General features: G+C 48.9%; 1 protein-coding gene across 3 annotated transcripts in view; it reads right to left on the bottom strand.

Moving 5' to 3' along the window:
* Window positions 1–20,248, bottom strand: part of fne (ELAV like RNA binding protein found in neurons) — a 175,842-nt gene extending 155,594 nt beyond the window's left edge. The window contains exon 1 of one of the 3 annotated variants that reach the window (XM_077643364.1): window positions 19,820–20,248. In XM_077643364.1, coding sequence (XP_077499490.1) covers window positions 19,820–19,877 — 58 coding nt within the window. In that variant the 5' untranslated portion in view covers window positions 19,878–20,248. The remainder of the gene's footprint in view (window positions 1–19,819) is intronic. The other 2 variants (XM_077643366.1, XM_077643365.1) reach the window with 2 other exon arrangements.
* Window positions 20,249–21,678: the final 1,430 nt, after the last annotated feature.

Here is a 21,678-nt window from a genome sequence, read left to right as displayed (position 1 = left end):
GTGAGACAGAAAGCGCACACGGAGAGCTTTTAGGCTGCATGAAACGAAGAAAACGCACCATATTTATTGTTCCTCGAGGAATTCGAGCCGGCGGCGACGCAAGCAGATCCGCATCGCTTACCAGCATCGAGACTAACACTACGGCACCCCTTTCGCTCATTCTTCTTTCCGTCACACCTTCCTCCGTTCCCTTATGACGCAGTTGAGGGGCCCACCGAGATGTGTAACAGTTGATGCGCCATTACCTCTCCTCAAAAACCACTTGTTAAAAAAAGTAGTGATGTCATTAATTTAATGAAATATAAGTAACATACTTGCTGAAGAACGGGGATGTGGAATAATGTGCGTTCATTTTACACTCATTTGGATATGCTAGATAATACTTCCAGATGCTAAGTGAAATAATAAAAAATAGTAATATTCGTTTTAAATTACGGTCCACCGATATTGCACTACCTGTTCAATACTCGTGCGAGGAAATCCCGATCGGGGAGATGTCTGCGAACAGAGGGGGAAAAAAGAAGAGACAACAGTTGACAGGACGAGCGCAAACTTTCGGTAGTGTGTTTCACCGCCAGCTCTGGCCACCTGTGATTGCTTTAGAGCGAAAGCTCTACTTCTCCAGCACAAAGCTGTAGGTCATGTGGCTCTTGAATTTCACATTCAAATCAGGAGGAGCGGAGGCTTGGTTCTGACGTCGCACCACGTGACTCGCCACGCCTCGGCACAACTGCGCACGCGGAGCCGAGGGAACTCTCGCAACTGCCGGAAATCGCGTGACGCGCCGTACACTATATAAAAGCGTGTGACGTGTGCTTACCTTAACACAACATGTCAGAACTAGTGCTTCGACGATGTATCGCCGCTGTCAAGCGGAATCTGATGATTTTTACGATAACGAAATGCGTCAGATCGGATAATCATGCTTAACAGAGCTTTCGCTTATCTTGCTAGGCACAGCCGGGGTGAACCATAGCTACTCTTTTTTTCCGCTGCTTGTAGACGTCATATGTATCAAGTAATTCAAACCAAGCTTACGTTCAGAAGATCCTGCGACGTAGACGGCGGACCAAGCAAATACAAGCAATCCAGAAATTCATCTTAGACAAAACTATCATTGCAAAACAGCACTCCCGGCAGCCGAGTAACCGAGTTTAGATATGTCGAAACGAAAGGAACTCCGACTAAAGGTTGTTAAAAATGTTTGACGTTTCGTCTTCCGCACAGATTGTTTTCTGTTTTCTCACTGTCACTGTTCTCTCACGGCGGAGGAGCCTCGAGCTTGGGCAAAGCGCAACGAAGTGTTGCAAAAACCGTAAAACCAGTAACGTTGTCAGCCGCGAACTCGATGGCGAAGATTTTGATGTACACGCGTTACGTGAGCTGCGATGCTTGTGGTCGCGTGTGGTGTCGACATCATCTACGTAACGCGATGTGTTTTCACGTGGCCTAGAAAAACCACGCACGGTCCCGAACATCACGCGGGTGTTCGAAGTTACTTCGCCAGAATTAAAGTTCGAAAACTCATATTTTGGCACGGCAGTGGTTTCGGGCACGGATCATGTTGACACCTGGTGCTGATTCTTGGCGCCCTTGGCGTGTTCGCTCACCGCAGATTGCTCACACATGTGTCTACGGGCGATCGATACTTGCTGGTTATACGCAGTGCATTTTCGTTTGCATCGTTTCGCATTTGCCTTTCGTTCTCCAGGTAGAGAGCGTCCACGCATGCGCTTGCGGAAGGCGGAGTCCGTTACTCGTGCTGTAGCCCGTTGACCGATCGTCTGCTCCAGAGGAAGCAGACTGTACACGCTTCCGCCTGCTTCACGAATTGAATAAAAGTTTCCGTGCAAATCGTTATCAAACGGGAATCATAAAATACCTCCACTGAGGCAGAAGAAGTTGCCATTGATTGCTCTAGCAATAATATAAAACGGTACAAGGGTGATAGTGAGTGACTCTAAGGCAGCCGTTTAATAGTTATGATATGGGCAGAATCTCTGCTACAGTTGCCAAAATTCTGAGAGAAAGGCAAGTACCATCAGACATCAACTCACCGATGTGGTCCCCGGCTCATCTAGGCCCGTGGGGGAACGAGAAGGCGCACCGACCACCCGAGGCCTCACATTCCGTTCGATCGCCGCTCATGCACCACCTCCACGCGAGGAACACCTCCCATCGGCTGACCAACTCACGACATTCCAGGAAATAATTTCTCGTTATAAGCTCGGTCGTAAGATCTATCCAGCAGCAGACAAACAACTCAGTAGGAGAGAGGAAATCATGTTTGCAAATCGGGGTGTTTCCAAACCTTCAACTGTACAGTAAATGGCATCCAGAATAAGGTGACGGTTCGGGCTAGCGGGTATGCGTTAGCGCATGTGTTTGTCCCCTGTTTTGTTGCTTCGCTATGGATCATAAGGCATCCAAAAGTCTTTAATCATAGATGTACGCACTGCAACAGCATTGAAGATCTAGTTCACATCGGCTGGACCTGCCCCTTCTATAACGTCCCGAATAGAAATGTACAATCCTGGGAGACCTTAATGTTGAACCACGAAGGAGAAGAACAAAGCAAAGTAATCGGTCTCGCCCTGACCGCCGCCGAGACCCAAGAGATTCCGGCCGACGGTTAGGGAATGAATGGGAGTTTAGGCTATAGCCTTCTACCCCGTCATTTTGGACGGGTGCAAATTAAAGTTATTTCTCTCTCTCTCTCTCCACAGCGTGAGCCTGCCCGTGACACCTCTTTTATTTCCCTTTTATAGCCCGTGTTTTGAATCATGTCAATGTAGGAAACGGTACCTACTTCAGCCTAACCTCCTCATTTTTCCCTCTCCTCTGCTCTCCTTTCAATCTCAAATCCTCTTGTTAAGGACGAATGCACCTCATACGAGGCATTCTTTGTGCGGATTTCCTCAGACGCAAGCGAGAGGTTTTTATTTAGTTTATTTGGTCGCATTCCTGGACCATGAGATCCCAATATTAACAGTAATCCGAATATCCCGCGATTCCTTTCCTCACACCTTCGATAAATGAAGTTGTTCTTCTACTACTACTACTAATACTACTACTACTACTACTAGTAGTGCTACTGCTACTACTGCTACTGCTATCAAGGACTAGCGGGCCTCGAACCGCCTCCGTGCACGCGTCTGTGCAGGCTTCCGAGGAAAACGGTCGACTTTTCCGTTGCGACTCGAGTTCCCGCAACTGGTTGTCTCCAGTGAAAGAAAAACGCGCTCCTATAGAATAATTTTCACACGGTAAGGTCCACCTAAAACCACGAGACGGTCTGTCGGGTGGTGACACCTCAGTCCGCGAGTCATTTATTGCTCAGGAACACCTCAGCACCTTTCTTTTCAGCAGCAGTTGAACGGGGTCCTTTTAGTGCGCAAGCACTGCTTCACCTGGTCGAATATTAATAATTAATAATTGGTTTTTGGGGAAAGGAGATGGCGCAGTATCTGTCTCATATATCGTTGGACACCTGAACCGCGCCGTAAGGGAAGGGATAAAGGAGGGAGTGAAAGAAGAAAGGAAGAAAGAGGTGCCGTAGTGGACGGCTCCGCAATAATTTCGACCACCTAGGGATCTTTAACGTCCACTGACATTGCACAGCAAACGGGCGCCTTTTGCGTTTTGCCGCCATAAAAACGCAGCCGACGGCGGTCAGGTTCGAACCCGGGAACTCTGGATCAGTTGCCGAGCGCCCTATAGAACCCCTCAGCCACCGCGGCGGGTCCAATCCAAGCAAAAATTTGTGGCGTCATTGACCTTGAGGGTGCAGAAACAAAACAAAAAATGATTCCGCAACTGGATTTCGAACCCACGCGGCGCGAACAGATCTACTTCTCGACAGCACTACGCTGTTGCAGCAGCCGAGCACGCCTGGTGTTAAACTGCAACACACTTTCGTGCTGTGCAACATCGCCACCTTGATCAACTTCCATCTGCGGCCCGAACAGATGAAATCAGCTTAACCTCGGTCACTGCTGAACCTGAGTCGAATATCGTCGCCAGGCGTGCCTCAAACCCAACAAAGCAGAACCATGGGCCAACTAGGCTACACGCGTGCTTTCGCGCGTCTACTTGGTTTAACTACGTTAAAACCTTGCTACTTTTTTTCCTGTTTACTATGTATAGTGCTCACGGCGTTGCTGTTCACCTCTGGAAAGCTCCCTCACGTCTGTCTCCGTAAAGCGCAATTCAGTAAATCTCTTACAATAAGTAAACTACTCCCTCGCTGCTTGATAGCGTACACAAAAGATTCAACCCTGAAGGGACCCGGCGTCGGTGAAAATTAGCGTCGCAGTGGCTCGATGGCTGTGACCTTCGGCTGCTGAGCAGAATGTCGCAGAGTTGAATCCCTTTCACGGCGGCTGCATTTCGATGCTGGTGAAAAATCATGAGACGCCATGCGCTGTGCAATGTGTATTCAAGTTGAAGATCATGTAGCGGTTGAAATTATTCACGGTGTCCCTCGCAGCTGACGAGAATATTCAGGACGTTAAACCCCCCAGCCCCATGCCGTGCCATAGCATATCATGTCTTGCCATACAGTGAAACGCTATACCGCACCGTACCCTACCGCAACTTACAGTACCTTACCGAACTTACTATACCGTGCCGCACTGTACCCTGCCGTAGGACTGCCAAAGTTGTGCCGCTGCAGGAAAAAGAAGCTATAGCCGGACAGCCAGTTGTCTTCGTTCGCAAACGCAGGTTTCGAAAAAAAAACGAAACAATTTGGAGGACGCTTAGCTTCGTCTTTAAGAGTGAGACGCGACAGCGTGTTGCAGCGCTTCCAATGAGTCCATGGAATGATAATGATAATAATTGGTTTTTGGGGACATGAAATGGCGCAGTATCTGTCTCACTTATTGTTGGACACCTGAACCATGGAATGCCAACGCTCATTCAGCGCGACGCCTGGCCCGTTAGACAATTTAAGGGAAGGACGCCTGTCTCACATATCCAGGTGAACACCCGAACCGGGCCGTAAGAGAAGGAAAATGAACAATTGCTTTTAAGGGAAGGAAATGACGCCTGTGTCACAATTCTCGCTGGACACCCGGATCGCTCCTTAGGGGAAGGAAACTCCCTTCCCTTACGGCGCGGTTCAGGTATCCACTGAGATGCGCCATTTTTCGCTCACGGCCAACGCCGCCGACGACACCGGCTTTTCTGCGACACGATCTCCATAACGCTGTCGCGTTAAAACGACAGGCAACGCCGCCTGGCGGTCCCAGAGGAGACCGTTATTACCCCTCAATGACAGATACGACGACTGGCGACGAGGAAAGGATGGCGGACACTGGCTCGCCGGAGGTGTATATCACGCAACCGGGAAGAACCGGACTCCAAGTGTACGCGCACGCGGACACACACAAGCGCACATACATAGGCGGGTCACGGCGGCCGGAACACGCCACTTAACCCCTACGAAACCTGCCCCATATACCAAAGGGATTGCTCACCGCAGTCCCAACGCAGACTGGCGCAGTTGCGTGCAGTGCAGGGATAAAACGAATGAAAGGGGGGCCGTACCTGTCCCGTATACCAAAGGGATTTCTCGCCGCAGTTGCAACGCAGACTGGCACAGTTGCGCGCAGTGAAGGCCGATGAAGAATGAAAGCGGGGTAGCGTGGATTTGTGTGGTTTCATTTAGAACTGGGTGGCCGGATGAAACTAGCAAGTTTGCGATGATAAGTTGGCCACGGCAGGTACAGGACAGGGTCAGTTGTAGAGATATGGGATAGGCCTATATTCTGCAGTGGGTGTATATATTGAGGCTGGTGATAATATACAACTGAGTGCGAGCTCTGACGCTGTTCCAGGAGGTAACCGCTGTGGCTCAGTGGTTATGGCGCTCATCTGCTGAGCCGAAAGACGCGGGTTTGATCCCGGCCGCGGGGGCTGAATTTCGATGCAGGCGAAATTCTAGACGCCCGCGTACTGTGCGATGTCAGTAGACCTTACAGATCACCAGGTGGTCGAAATTTCCAGAGCCTTTCACTAGGGATTTAGTCATAGCCTGAGTCGCTTTGAGAAGTTAAACCCCTTAAACCATAAACAAAGCTGTTCCAGGACAACGACCGATGACTCCCCACATTGCGCTGCGTCAATAGTGCCGATTTTTCACGACCCTGAATGTGTGTGTGCGCGTGTGCGTGTGCGTGTGCGTGTGTGCGTGTGTGTGTGTGTGTGTGTGTGTGTGCGAGAGAGAGAGAGAGAAAAGCGTTTGCACGTGCATTAAAGCTTATGGTTTGGTTTGGTTTACGGGGGTTTAACGTCCCAAAGGGACTCAGGCTACGAGAGACGCCATAGTGAAGGGCTCCGGAAATTTAGACCACCTGGGGTTCTTTAACGTGCACTGACATCGCAGAGTAGAATTTCGCCTCCATCGAAATTCGACCGCCGCGGCCGGGATCGAACCCGCGTCTTTCGGGCCAGCAGCCGAGCGCCATAACCACTCAGCCACCGCGGCGGCTCATTAAAGTTACTCGTCGGTTGGGGCCGTGTAAGACGCGGCAAGCTGATCAGGACGCGACGCTTCACGCAAAAGCTAGAATTAGTTACGATTGGGTCATCGCACATCAAGTGTTTCCCACCATAGAGCAGTGGAGCCACTGTGTTCTTAGAAAGCTGCTGAAGGTCATTGTCTGGCGTGACTCAGCCGTCGGCGCAGTTCTTACTTTAGTCGCTTGTGTGCCTAGAGGCTAACAAGGTACCCAGGTGGTCGAAACTATTCCGGAGCCCTCCACTACGGCACCTCTTTCTTATTCTCTTCTCTCAGTCTTTCCTTTATCCCTTCTTTTACTGCGCGGTTCAGGTGTCCGCCGATATGTGGGACAGATACTGCGCCATTTCCTCCCCCCACCCCAAAAGAAAAATGCCACATTGCCCTCTGGCGCACCCCTTTTTATGATAGAGAGTACGCCAGAGGGCACCTTGCTGGCTTTTCGCTCATCACAGTTTAGTGTGTACCGCGCTCTAGGTTTTCAAGCACAGGTCGCACTCACCGAAACGGCATCGTCTCCCTTCAGATTACTGGCTTAGTAGAATTAACGACCTTGGTGAAGACATCTGGGGAGATTTCAGGTATAATCATCGCTTATCTTACAAGAGAATGAACTACATTCGCACGGTACGGCTTTTTAGCTCTTCCTAGGTGACAGCTAGGCTCGCGCTCGTGGATGCGTTTGGCGATGTGTCGTTTTAGCCAATAATAAGGGCAACTTGGCTTTTGGAAGCAAACTGACGCGCTACCTCACATGCGGCAACATGCGCAATGATGCATACATGGGGTACCGTATAGAGAGTAAGTGATTTGAAGCCTTATAGCAGTGATGTCCTTCTCTCTATCTCTATCTTCCACATTACTCTATTATGTATTATGAGATCATCAACCTTCATTTGCTCTTTCCTTTTTTTCCCCTTCCCCTCTCCTCAGTGTGCAGTAGCAGGCCAGAGTCATGTTACCGCCGGTCGACCTCTCCTCCTTTCCTCTCTAAAATTCCTTTATCTCTTTCCTTCCACTTCATCTTTTCATTCCTTCCAAGTATTCCCTTTCGCAATCCATGTTCAAACCATAGCAGGATTCTTGTTTGTGATGGTTTAACGTCCAAAAGTGACCCAGGCTCTGAGGGACGGCGTAGTGAGGGGCTCCGGAAATTTCTACCAACCGGGGTTCTTTAAAGTGCACTGACATGGCACAGTACACAGGCCTCTAGCATTTCGCTTCCATCGAAATGCGACCGCCGCGGACGGAATCGAACCATTGTCTTTAGGGTCAGCAGCCGAGAACCATAACCACTGAGCCACCGCGGCGGCTTTTTGCAAAATAAAGTTTTACAACAACAACACTAAGTTACTGCGCTATTTCCTCTCCTCAAATACGACCAGTTTTTTGTTTTTACTTTAGATATATAAGTTACAATATGGCGGGCACCTGGACCACTTTGCATCTGTTGATGGGAGAGAAAGTGTAAAAAGATGCGGAACCCAAGGTTAACCCTCTTTACACACTGTCCCCGCTATTTGTCAAGCTTGATACTTTTCGGGTACATTCCCCTTTGAATAGTATGGCAAGGGAAACTTGTATACTCATGCTCTGCCTTAGCTGCCACACTTCCTCTTTCTTAGCGTCGCTTTAAAGGCGGAGATTCCCTTTTAAGCAAGCCCGCAGCCGAGCGCCTCCATCCTAAGCTCAACATAGCAGGCGGCCGTGAATCGTGCAGTTGGGAGGGCGGGCGAGATTGCGCGTGTACCCGTTGGCGTAGCTCGTTTGCATACACGTTCACTTGGCCAGCAGCTCAAATGCATTCAGCCCTGACGCAACTAAGGGTGTTGACAAAACACAGAAGCCCTCCAATTAACCAAGTCGGACCAAAGCTCTTCATTGGTCTCTTCTGTCAAGCTAGTGCAGTGCAACCACTAGCCGAGTGGTGTTTAAATAATCAGTATATAGCCGGTTTTTGTACGTACAAAACATAGCGCAGTAAATACCATGTTGAAAGAAAATTTTCTTCAGAGGTTTAGGGGCAGCGCGCCCGACTCGCAACCCATGGGTTGGAGTAAAGGCTCGACTATTTTTCTTTTCAGAGCAATCCCTTTTCTTGCTTCACAGGCGCTACTAACGGTGATGAAATGACGTCAAGACACCGTAGACAAATGAGGAAATGTGTAGCGAAGTCTTTATTGCTGCGCTGCGTGATTATTGCGAGGTGTTTGAATTTCCCGCGCGCGGCCACGTAGTTCCATCGTCACGACCTTCTGGCCAGTACCCGATTTTTCCGACACGCCAACGCCAACTATAGTGGCTTTCCAGCTGAACAATTCCCTCAATGCTGTCGCGTTAGTAGGAGGTTTTAGAGCGGGGTGAACCTATCGGTTTTGGGGATATATCCCAGTCGAAATATACGACAGAGATGGTCTCAAAATGCAACAGATATTCTTATCGTGCGGTCGTTACGACAGATTTTGCTGTAGTATTAAGAAGTCTGTCATTACGACAGAAGTGACTCTGGCGTTACGACATGGTGTTGCTCACTACTACAGAAAAGTCCTGTTAATACAAGAGTTTCTGTTGTAATGTCCCAAAATACCAAAGGAAAATCTGTTCCTTCAATACAAATTTTCTGTTTTTTTTTAGATAGGGATAAGGAAAGGCGTCAGTGCGCATGCGCCGAACAATAACGCATCTATTACCCTTTCCCCTCACTGATACAGTCCCGCTATTCTAAAATTCTCCAATGCCCATGAATAAAACTAACAGCAAAGCCATCGGTGGAGAGCCAGCGGTGCGCACAAAAGACAGCCGCGGGCGTACGCGGCAAATATATGGATGAGGGATTGATGCAAGTTATCAACGTACTCCTCGAAACGCTTGAAACGGCGAGGTGCCCGTTGCCAACGTGCTCAGATTTTTTTAATGTTTCTTTAGCGGTTTTATCGCAGTAGTATATCGCTCTTTAAATTCGCCTTTTTCAATCTTGCACTTGTAACCTTACGTCACCTCCCTGCTTTCGAGCCACCAATCTTCCTACCGCTTTTTGCCAACTTCCACCGCAGATTAGCACACATTAACTCTATTATTTCTAACTCCTAGGGCCTCAGGGCGAGTGACCGACACTGTGTCAATATCCAGATGGGTAAAAAAAATGAGAATTGGTTTTTGGGGAAAGGAAATGGCACTATCTGTCTCCCATATCGGCGGACACCTGAACCGCGCCTTAAGAGAAAGGATAAAGGAGGGAGCGAAAGAAGAAAGGGGTGCCGTAGTGGAAGGCTCCGGAATAATTTCGACCACGTGGAGATCTTTAACTTACATCGCACAGCACACGGGAGCCTTTGCGTTTCGCCTCCATCGAAACGCGGCTGCCGCGGCCGGGTTCGAACCCGGGTACTCCGGCTCAGTAGCCGAGCACCCTAACTACTGAGCCACCGTGGCGGGTAATGGATACTGTCACATTCTAGTTTAAGGTTCCATTATTTCAACAGATTTCTCACACACAGCACAGGTAGCACCGCGTTTGTTAATTTTTTTTAATGCGAAAATATTACTAGTCCATTACGAGAAAAGCCGGTGGCGTGTGTATCTGCAATCGCCGACAGTACAGAAAATCAAAGCGATGGCAAGGAAGTCAGAGAGACGTCATGAATCGACCGTACGACGCACACAGCAAGCCAAAAACCGCCATTTTTGATAATCGTACGCATGTCGTTCCTCCAAATATACCTTCAGTTTTTCCGACTACACTCGTACAAAAATTGTGGGCAACTGTTTGTCGTAGGGCGTCCCGGCTGGTGTCATGCTATTTGTCATTGCATATAGATTACATTTGCTTAGCCAAATTGGAGGCTAGCTTGCGGCACGGATTGGAACCGACGACAAATATACCTATAATTTTGTCCCTTCCCAGACGCTTTACCTCCCTTTAGGTGCCGTTGAAGTGTGAGACAGTTACGGCGCCATTTCCATTCCTCAAAAACCAACTTGCATACCAAAATTGTACCCGCCGCGGTGGCTCAGTGGTTAGGGCGCTCGACTACTGTTCCGGAGTTCCCGGGTTCGAATCCGACCGCGGCGGCTGCGTTTTTATGGAGGAAAAACGCTAAGGCGCCGGTGTGCTGTGCGATGTCAGTGCACGTTAAAGATCCCCAGGCGGTCGAAATTATTCAGGAGCCCTCCACTACGGCACCTATTTATTCCTTTATTCTTTCACTCCCTCCCTTATCCCTTCGCTTATGGCGCGGTTCAGGTGTCCAACGATATATGAGACTGATTCTCCGCCATCTCCTTTCCCCCAATACCAATTATTATATCAATATTGTGACGCAAGCCTTCATCGTACACGATGCGGGTGGTGTCATACGATTTCTCGTTGCATATAGCATACGCCTCTTTGGAGGCTAACTCACGACAGGCATTCGAACCGAGTGTCCAAGTGTTGCACTTGGACCTTTGTGGATCCAGAGCTTGTGGAGTCAGCTTTCGTAGGCACGTTTTAGTTTCATTTCTCAGTGCGCAACCTACGTGGAGGTCGAACGCTCACGATGACACATTAATGCTTTCGCCTTCCCAGCACTTAAACACCCCTTAAATGCCCTCTGAGTAACGTGCTGCTTCGCCTCGTGGACACAGCCCATAATTAGCTTCGCCGAGCACCAAGCGGCCTACAGACAGGCCATACCGATATACCCCACACTCTCACAAAACTCTAGCCAAGGCGGAAGAACACACCGCTGGCCGACTGCAAACAGGCACTCTCGTGACACCTACATCATCGTAATCCTCCACCAGCGGTACCCCTCACACTTCAAAATACAGTGACCACAGAGTCGAGAAATAGCTACACGGCTTTGCACACGGTATGGGCATGCATTTCAGTCCCGCTATTGACAGACTTGGTAATCCCAATGTGGAGCAGTGGGAGGCCATTCTTCACTGCGAGGACCCCGACCAGCAACGAGGACTGGTTCGCAGGGCCCACGCTGCGGCGCCGGCCAATGGGCGGCCGGAATAGGCAGATAACCCAAGCCCCCGAGAGGTGCCATTCATTAAATAAAGTTTCCAATCAATCAATTAATCAATCAATCAAGCAAGCAAGCAATCGATCAAATGCGGCTGGCTGAATGACACACCCCACACACTGGCTGACTCCTTTTTTCGGAGGTGAGTTCAAAAAAAGCGGGGGTGGGGACATTTAATTCGATTTCATTGGGAAATCCGGTGCACAGTACGATAATTTGGAGTTTATAAGTATGCTCGGAGCCTGCCGATCGAGTTCCCGCGTTGAAAAGACGAGCTCGGAGTTCTCTTTAGTGCATCTAGAAGAGCTCCCGACTCTTTCGTCCGGCGTATTTGCCCTCGTATTTCTGGCATTTCCGTAGCCTTTTAACCTGTGCCGTGTATATCATTGCACCAAGATGTAAATAATGTGAATATATTTGTGTGTGTTTTTTATTTACTCTTAGCATACCTGTCTCCTCGTCATTACTAATCCGGGGGCACCACCACTGCGTACCCGGCCCTCAACATGTAGCCTCAGCGGTGGGGCAGAAACCGAGCCGGAGCAGCACATAGTGGCGCCCACTCTCGGCGTGCTGGCAAGTTAGTCCTCCATATGTTTGCGCGGCGGCTTTGTGGGCGAAGCGCGCCATCGTGTAAACCAAAATGCTTCAAGCATCATGGTATCATTTATCATGGTATCATTTATCTAGCATAATTAAAGGCACCTCACAGAATGTTTTGGACAAAAACGGCAGAATGTGCGAGGCGCACTTCCACATGATCGAGAACAGTGGGGAGAATACACGTGTTGTGAAATATCAGTTCGCGCTGCATAAAATGTTCGGCGTTCGTGGGAGATCCTTACAGAAGATACCCCCGACAACACATCCCAAACAATACACTTCGTTAAGGTTACCCCGTTTCTCTTTCACTGTTCACCTAACTGAGCTTCCTCGAACTAGATGCATGCGCATGACACTGCTTCCCTACCTGTGCCCCGTCGTCAACCCAAACTTTGGCGCGGAACTTTCGCCACGCTTAACGTCAAAGGACGTAGACTATGGGCTGACAAAACAAGCTATTGTGTTGAGGCAACGCGGCGTTCTTTGTCGCGTATGACGCCGGCTGTCCGCCGGCGATGGAAATCGCCGCTGCACGCATCCGGGCGTACGCTGCACTTAACTGTATCTTCGCAAGCGACGCAGCGTGAAGTCGCGAGAGACTCGGTAAGCTGATTCGGCCGCCGCTATCGCACCCCGGGCAGGCAGGCAGGCGGCCGCGATGCCGAGGCGGTCGTACCATCGGCGGCGGCGGTGAGGAGGAAAATGGTGTGCGCGCGTTCGGATGCCAGGCCTCTCCAGCGGTCTCGTCGTTCCCTTCGCTACCCGCTCGGTACACGTACTACACACAACCTTGCGCTAGAGACGCACTTCCGGAAACAAGGTGTTTCGGAGTCGCCGAGGCGAACGCGACGCGCGGAATTCGCCGAGCACGATGGCGTGTTGCCCCAACGCTCGCGTCGCAAAGAGCTTTCCTGAGAAAAAAAAAAATGTAATAGAATCCGGAAGTGCCTTTCGTAGCGAAACAAGCAAGGGGATCGTGCACCGTAGCACGCCAAAATGCGGGTAGCTCGACACAATGGGTTTCGGCTGCAATGCGCCAAAACACGTGCGCTTTAGAAACCATTGCAGGCAAAGCAGCCCCTCTAGTGTACGTAACTCGTCGGAATAGGAAAAACTTGCTGGGCCACAGCGCCGAGAGTAACTGCTTTCTAAAAACTTGTGTAGATAATGATTACGTTAAATTTCTTATAAGCGAGTTCTGTTCACTTCGACGCGATTCCTACGATGTTCGGTTTCTATAACGCAAGGGCACCTAAGGTCAAAGAGCACCAGGTACAGGGCTAAATTTTTAACTCACACGGCTATGAATATACATGTCGTTCAAAATTGCGATTTAGGGTTAAAAAAATACCAAGAGCCGTACAAAAAAGCCACTATTGTAAATAGGCTATGCGCCCAGGCGGACAGAGAAAGAAAAATTGACGGAACCTGAATAATTACTGAAATTCATTAACTTTTACAGCGAACGCTGTTAAGCGCGCGTTCCTAGGTTTCGCGTCGTAGTAGTATGTCGTAGTCTGTCACAGTCGTCGGCGTAATCGGCGGCTGCGTTGCCATGGAGCCACTTCGGTGGTGGTTACCGCGCAAGGCGGAAGACAAGACGTGGACGGTTACTACAGGAACCATCTGGAGGGTGGTAACTGTTCAAGGAAGAGGCTGCCGGGAAAGTGGAGGAATCCCAAGCAGTAGGATGGTTACCCCGGAAGGAGGCGTGTTTGGCGAGAGCTTAAGAAGACGCAACGGTCAGCGGTTGCCATGGAAACCTACCCGGAGGGCAGTTACCCTGAAAGGACGAGTAGGGTTGCCACATGGAAGGAGGCTTTATGGCGAGAGCGTAAGAAGGCGTAACCAGAGGATGGTGACAACGATAACCGCTCGGGAGGTGGTTACCGTGTGAGCAGGATGGTATGGTAAGAGCGTGACGCCGCGCAACCAGTACTTGGTTGCCGGCGGAACCAACAGGAATGCAGTTACTCTAGCAGGAGAAGGAGGGTTGCCGTGTAAAGTGGGTACGGCGAGAAGAGGAAGGTATGGCAGAGCGTGCGAACGCTTACCAGGGCAACCATCCCGGACGTGGTTACCATAGACGGAAAACGAAGGGTAAGGCGAGAGCGAAGGAATGTAGCATGGTCTATCTGCCACAGTTGCTGAGAAACGTGCCACACGACGAGAGGATCACTGGCTGCGCTGCTCTTCTAGAGCGGCGGACTGGAGAGGAGAATTGCGTTCTCGAGAGAAACCGAAGAATTACTGTTCCGACGGAATGGGACGAGCGCGGTTTCATTAAGCGATCTGTTCTATAGTGGATGATAAGACGTGGTGCCGCTTTAGACTTCACATGCACTTAAACGCAACGATACGACACTGCTGGCCAAGAAAGAATATTTATAACCATCGCATATAACTCCACATTATTATCAGGCGAAGCTCCATGCGAACATACTCTCCGTACGAAACAGCTAAGTTACGTCAGAGAGGACCTTCATGCCGAGCGCTGCGCTCTCGAATGCGTGATTACACGGTTAAGGCTGAAATTCCTGATCTGCATATCTCAGAACACAGGCGCGTTACTGATAATGATGATGGATTTTTATGGCGCAATGCCATCTGTGGCCAAAAAGCGCCATGTCACAAGGTATTTTCCTTCTACTCAAGGTGGGGTGAAAGACAACATTTCCAAGCATTCACCCTAAATAAGCCGAGCACCAGACCAGGGGAAAGCTTCTACCTATTGTATCAGCGGTGGGTAGCCGGCGGCACTGGGGATCGAACCCCGCACCTCCCGCATGCGAGGCGAATGCTGAAACGACTAGGCCACCGCTGCGGTCGCACAGGCGCGTTATTGAAATTGCCCTATGTTGAATAGTCTTTGAAAGTCTATGCCCAACTTTTCAATACAAGTCTGCACGCTGAGTGCAGTGATTAACAAGTTAATGAGTTTTAAATAATAACTGAGGTTACAATGACAATATTTCTGTGTTCGCCTACCTGCCTATCCCGTTTATAATAATAACCATTGGGTACTGCTAGTGCTTTTTTTTTTTATCCGCAAAGCCTAATTTTGACCAGCCTGTATCTTGCCGTACTAAAGCCTGTTCCCACAGTTTCATTCCCCGCACATCACAGGATTGGAACCGCCTTCCCGGACTTATCGCCGCCATTGAAGACCATCACCGTTTTAAAAATGCTATAGCTAACATTGTATAATTAAGAGCCTAATAAACTTGTATATTTTATTTTTTGTTGCGTTGCTTGCTTTTCTTTAATGTGTTATCATTTTTATCACTCCCCTGTAATGCCAAACGGTCTGAGGGTATGAATAAATGAAATGATATAGATACAAAGGGACTCTGAAGACCAATTTAAGTTTGGACGGAACAGATAAAACACCGCATTCGAATTGCAAGCTCTTCTCACCGAAAACCGATCTCTGATAAACAACAAGAGACCAAAACATATTAAAACAGCTAAGACACGAGTTACAGGGCCCATAATAAAGCAGCGACTGTGGTTCCTGTCGCCATATGCAGAAGGGGACGATGATAGGGACCCTGATGATGCTCATAAATGCACAGATCAACAGAGTTACAGATGCTTGCAACGAATGCGATACGACCCTGCAGCTATCGAAGGTATACAGCTGATGTGTGAACAAAATTGTCTGGCATTTTCTTACCTGTATACTATTCCCAATACAGAAGCACAGTAGGCCGGCTTCAATACCATTTTGTAGCGAAACCTACATTGGCCACGAACTAGTAGTTTCGCCGTGCTCGCATTCCCACCGTGGTCGCACCGCACTACGTGACCAACCACGTGACGAACCACGCGACAAAAACTAGGCAGACAACCAGACTAACATGGACTTGCGATCAAGATTAACCAAGGCTAACCAAGCTATGCCTTAGCTTTCGCTACGTGTATCCTGGCACAGCCGAGCTAAGCCACAGCCATTTTTTAATTTTTTCATATTAGCCTCACAAGCTTGACATCTGGTACAGCCATAATAACGGACTAGATGTCACTTCACTTGATAGGAACAAGTGCAACTCCATGAAAACAATCGTAGTATAATCGGACGGGTGGCAGATACCACCTAAGAACCGGAGCTTTACAAATACTGTGAAGGCCTGCTGAGTCGTAGGTACAACCAATAAGTACGCTAGCTGAAAATTGACTAAATAGCCCTAAAGGGACCCTGAAATATTCATTGTGGTCCTCTTCTAAACCAACTTGTGCATAGAGATGATCTCTGTGAGTGTTCGAGGCAAATTTATGGAGCACTGTGTGGACCCTATAATTTATGAATAAGTTCTAAAAATTGCAGAAGATTAGAGCGACACCTCCCGGCATATATACTTAGACGTCCCTCTCCCCGGGACGTAGAGTGGGGAATCTGGACGAGCCTTCCCTTTGGGCGCACCCAAGTAACGCGGGCGGGAGGGATTAAGGTGGAGGGCAGTCCCGACCTGCTTTATTTTTCTGGCGTGTCAGTTTGTACAAGTCAACAAGTCAACAGGGGGGGGGGGGGGGGGGGGGGATCGCCAGTATCTTCTGGTTTAATGAAGGTAGCTTAAAAAATTTGCCCCGTGCGGTTACGCGCAATGTAATATGATTCACTCGTGTGGCTTTCCTAACCTCAGTAAATGTCATTTCATAGTCCGTCCAATGCAACTTTTATCTCGGTGAGCAGTTAGCCCGCGCGAAGGCTAATTGTGGGCGATGTCTCTTTGCAGTTTGTCCCTTTGTGAACACGGATTGCCCTTCGAGGAAGTAATGACCATGGCATCGCATTAGTCAGGAGAGGACTATAGCGCCTTCTATACGATTTTGGCCCATCTGGCTTCTAACAGGCGTGTCCCAGGAAGTCAGCAAAGCGCGCAAACTCTAGCGGGCACAACTCGAGAGCGTCTCAGGTTGGGCTTCTACGCCCAAGCGCACTTGATCGAATCCCTGTATTTGCCGCCGCGTTTATAAGGAGCCGAAATCGAAAAGCATATGTGTGCAGTGCGATGAAAATGAATCGTAGAGAGCCATGGGTTGTCTGATAAGATGTCTGACGCAGCTCCTGCGCACCGCCGAGGCGTTACATCATACCATAACGTACCATATACCATACATCATAACATACCATACCATACCATACCACACCACACCACACCATACCGCATCATACCATACAGTATAGTACCATGCCACACCACACTGCTCCATGCTACGCTATACTATACAATACTATACTACGCAATGTCATGTCATCGCTCTGTAGCGGCTCGCTAAAGCCGTATTTCAATCGGCGCTCCGGAGCAAGTCCCTGAGTCCGCGAAGGAGCAAGGCATCTGTCGTGGCCCAATGAGAACTCACGATGTGAAACACAACTGCTCACTGAAAGACGTTCTTTGGTTTCGAGGAGGAAGAAAACGTCATAAAATTTTCTCTCTCTTCACTTGCCTCAGACCGCCTTTGGAATACGCCATTAGCTCCGAGTCATGTGGTACCCACGGAAAAGCTTGAAGCATGATTTTTTTTTTTTTACCCGAAACACCGACAAGAAAGCGGGAAGGCTGAAAACTGTGCATCTAGGATCACCTCGCAGCCAGGAGCCTACGCGTCGTAGTCGCATCCGAGCCGGGCTGAAGCGGCGACGGACGAACGCGAACAGCCGAGTCATTCACTGCAGCGTCACGAAAGGACCCGGGGCGCGCGGAATTATACAGCACGTGGCCGCAGCACTGCCGAGAGCAAGAGCTCAATGACTCGCATATCTATTGGGTTGATATGTTCGGAACGACTCCCGGCCGTCTCTGGCTTCATTCCCATAGAAAGGACTCGAGGCCACCCACACAGGCGCAACATGTTGCAGAAATAAATGTTTATCCTCCTCTTCGTCTACACTCACTTTACGCGTTGCCTCTGAATGCAGGCACGGAACTAACTGTCCTGTGTGTAACAAAGCTGTTCTGCGGTCCCCGCTAACAAAGGAATAGCCTGCGTCTCGAAACAGGATTTTGTCGCGCATGAGCTTTCGCCTTCATCATGGTATACCTGCCCTCTCCCAAGTTTGTCTTCCTATGTGTTATGCAATCACGACAAATCGAGTAACTAATAAGGCTGCAGCGGTGGATATTCTCACCACTGTACAACCGGATGAAGACGCTAACAGCCAGCGCGCACAAAATAGTTAAAATACAAAATTGAAAGATCGCACAAACATCCCGCATTTCGCTGGGGCGTGTTGCTTTTTGAGAGCAGTCGAATTTCCCCATTCTAAAAAAGCGTGCGTCCCGTTTCACCTCCAGCAAGGAGCAATGACAGGACGTGAATAAAACAACTTACATCATTTATTCACGGACCAAGATTTAACCCTTAACGCTGAAACAGTAGCCTTCCTGTGCTTGCCATTCTTGGTTCTTAACGGGCTGTTTCTACGCACTAACAAAGATCTTAAGTGTGCACGGTGAAGCCCGCGCCATAAATGTTTCCAGAGCAAAAAAAGGGCCCCTCTGATACGCGCATATGCTCAAGCGATATTATTTTTAATGCGCATCAGTTAAAAGCGTTGTCGTTCGGTGAACAATGGTTCTCTTAACACTCGATACTCGCCTCCGGTATAGTATTACTCTATTCAGGGGTAATAATATCACACAGGAGGCCGCAGTCATAAGGCTGAAAGAACAGAAAGATTGGGGAAATTAAGCTCCTGCAATATGCGGCATACATTAAAACTTCCCGTGGAAGGCCGAGATTATGCAAAGCGTCAAAGAATAGCGCGCTTATCGCTTTCCCGACAGGAGAATTCGAAATCTTTTCTTTACGCCTAATAAAATTAAAATTTCTCATTTGCGGCAAGTGAAACGCCTCAGTTCTTTTCTGTAATGTTTATTAATGACCAAAAGAAAAAAGAAAACCAGAACATCTGCCCAAATGAAACTACACGGAAAAAGTTGTGCAAGCGATCGCGGAATAAAAAATAAGCACCAAAATACTTGAGCCGGTACTCCTCAGAGTCTTTCCAAGGTTAAAATTCTCCTAACTAGTCGGAGTAGTTTGTTAAAAGTACCATAAACCAAACAAAACTACCGCTGTGCAGACGACATTGTACAGAAGCAGAAGGCTGAATTACCTCGGAGAGCTGTAATATACGAGCCGTTAATTGCAGCTCGTTCGTAGGGCCGCAAAAATAAAACCTAACAGTTCATCAAAAATCAAAATCAAAAGTGGATTAAAAAACGCGTTTTCGAAGACAGCGCATAAGCGGCGCAAAACTGTCACGTGACAGGCAACGCCATTTCCCGACCGATCCACGCGACGCAAGTGCAGCTCACACAAACGCGGAGGCAGCAATCCGACCTCGCATATCACGTGAAACATTGGTCGTCTGCCGGCAGCAACACCACCTATAGTCTCGCCTACAACGCCGACGAATCGCCTGCTACGGGCCATTCGTGCCGAACGACACCGGAGAGACATTCAACCCGGAAGCGAGTTCGCGGTAATTAAGTTTAAAATTAAGCGTGCTACAGCTTAAACGCTACGCCATAGAGTACCAAGCTAACTTACGCGAGGCGGAAGCTTCTCCCGTATTCACGGCCCCTGGGCACCGCGATACGCGTCTTGTAAAGGACGTTTCACGCTTGAAAGGAAGCAAAAAAGAAGACTCCAGCGAGAAACCACTCACCGTCGACGCCGTAAAAGATGCAGGCCTTGTCGGAAGTCTGTCGTCGACCAGAAGACATCGTAGGGAACAAAGTCAACGAGTCGGCGAGAACTGTACGCGTCGTTCCAGAACCTTCCAAGCGTCGTCGTCGGTAAGCCGTCGTCGCTTGCGGCACAAAACAGGTAGGCTTAGCGCGGGGTAAGGGTTATTCAGGCAGAAAGATTAATGTCCCGGCGTCAATTAGTGGAGAACGCGCGCTAATGAGATTAAAGGGGTTGACGTGTTTCTTTAAAAAAAGAGACTCGCGCAGCGCGACAAGATTTTTAAAATCTCCTACGAACTACGCGTGTTCTCTAAAAGATAGCGGAATGGGAAGAGGTAAGAAAAAAATAAGCACCGACAGACACACGGCGTGGTACAAGCGACGGCAGCGGCTGTCTGACAGGCTCCGGAAATTATCTGGTTACCCAGAAAGCTTTGCGCATCCAGGCGAGATGGCATCGATAAGGTGTTCGCGCGAGGGTTCTAGCGTTAGAAGCGAGCTCTCAATCCCGCGTAATAGACGGTAAAAGAGAAGCACGAAGAAAAGAAAATACGAATGGCAAAGAAGAATCGTGGCAGGCCTGGCGGCGGACACTGTGTCGCGTGGGCGCGGTACATGATAGGCAGCTTGGGCCGTCGCGAAGCGCTGTGTCATTGGCGGTGGTGCCGTACTGGAAGCCCGCCGTCGTGGCTTCTATGGCGTTGGGTTGATGACGCATTCAAGTCGCATGCTGTGTCGGTGATTCGTCACATTCACGTCTCTAAGAGGCCGCTTGGACCTAGTTAGAGCGTTTTATTTATTTTACTTTTCGATCTTTCTTGCGCTGCCGCTGGACTGATAAGAGGCAAATGGTCAGCACCACTGATTGCCGGCTGTGTGCTTATGAACGGGGTTTTCTTAGCGAGGGATTCGCTGTTGAAGGATTATTGAAGCGAAAGTTTTACTAGCGGCCATGTCGGCGGGAATCGTGTCCGCAAAATGTGTCGGCAGGAGTTGCGGGCAACTCAGAAAAGGTAGCGTTAAACGAGTGGTTGTAATCGAGAGGGGGTGATTTGAGGATGCTGCTTGAAAAAAAAAACAATTTCGAAATCGGATTAGTAGTTAATTAGAGCCAAATATATCCGAAAAGTGGGTTGGGCCAGAGCAAAAGTGCCGCGAAATTAGAAAACGCCGGAAGTAGGCGGAGCAACACAGTAGCGCCAAGTTTGAAAACTCGAAATGGGCAGTCACGCGACCAGTGATAAGTGATAAATACGTAACCAAGAGATAGAAAAAAAATATAAATTAGAGGCAATTAGGTGATTAATGAGAAGCAAAAAGTAAAGTGCGGGTAAAGAGACTTGACGGGTATATAGTGACTGCGCGGAAGCGAAGCGTGGCGGAAAATTTGAAAGCTCGAAATGGTTGCCGGGATGAAATGAGAGTATAATTAGAGTTAATGGATAACCACTCAATCAAATGAAGGAGAAAACAACCATGGCGCCAAATTTGAAAGGTGACCAGTGTCGAGGAGGCATCAATGCTTTCTCATTCTACCAATGCGGGTATACCCGCAGTGATCTTTAATTTTTTTTGATTGAGCCACTAATTCGGGATGCGAGTGGTTGATTTAAAGAAAATGGACACAAGAAAGCATCACAAAACATGCCGGCCGTAGAATCTTGCGTGCCTATCTCGGATGGCTGGCTTGCAGCCGGCTGATTTTAAAGGGCTAGCACGAATTATCGGAGGAAATAAAGGCAAGAGGGATAATAAGAAAACACCGCTGAGAAAATAACTACCTTCAACTTGACGGAGCGCATTCGCGCAAATAGTCGCACTCAAATATTAAATAATT

This window comes from Amblyomma americanum, chromosome 11, assembly GCF_052857255.1.
Source record: "Amblyomma americanum isolate KBUSLIRL-KWMA chromosome 11, ASM5285725v1, whole genome shotgun sequence".
Classification (NCBI taxonomy): domain Eukaryota; kingdom Metazoa; phylum Arthropoda; class Arachnida; order Ixodida; family Ixodidae; genus Amblyomma; species Amblyomma americanum.
The sequence above is the reverse complement of the archived record's forward strand: the minus strand, read 5'-3'. Positions and strand labels throughout refer to the sequence as shown.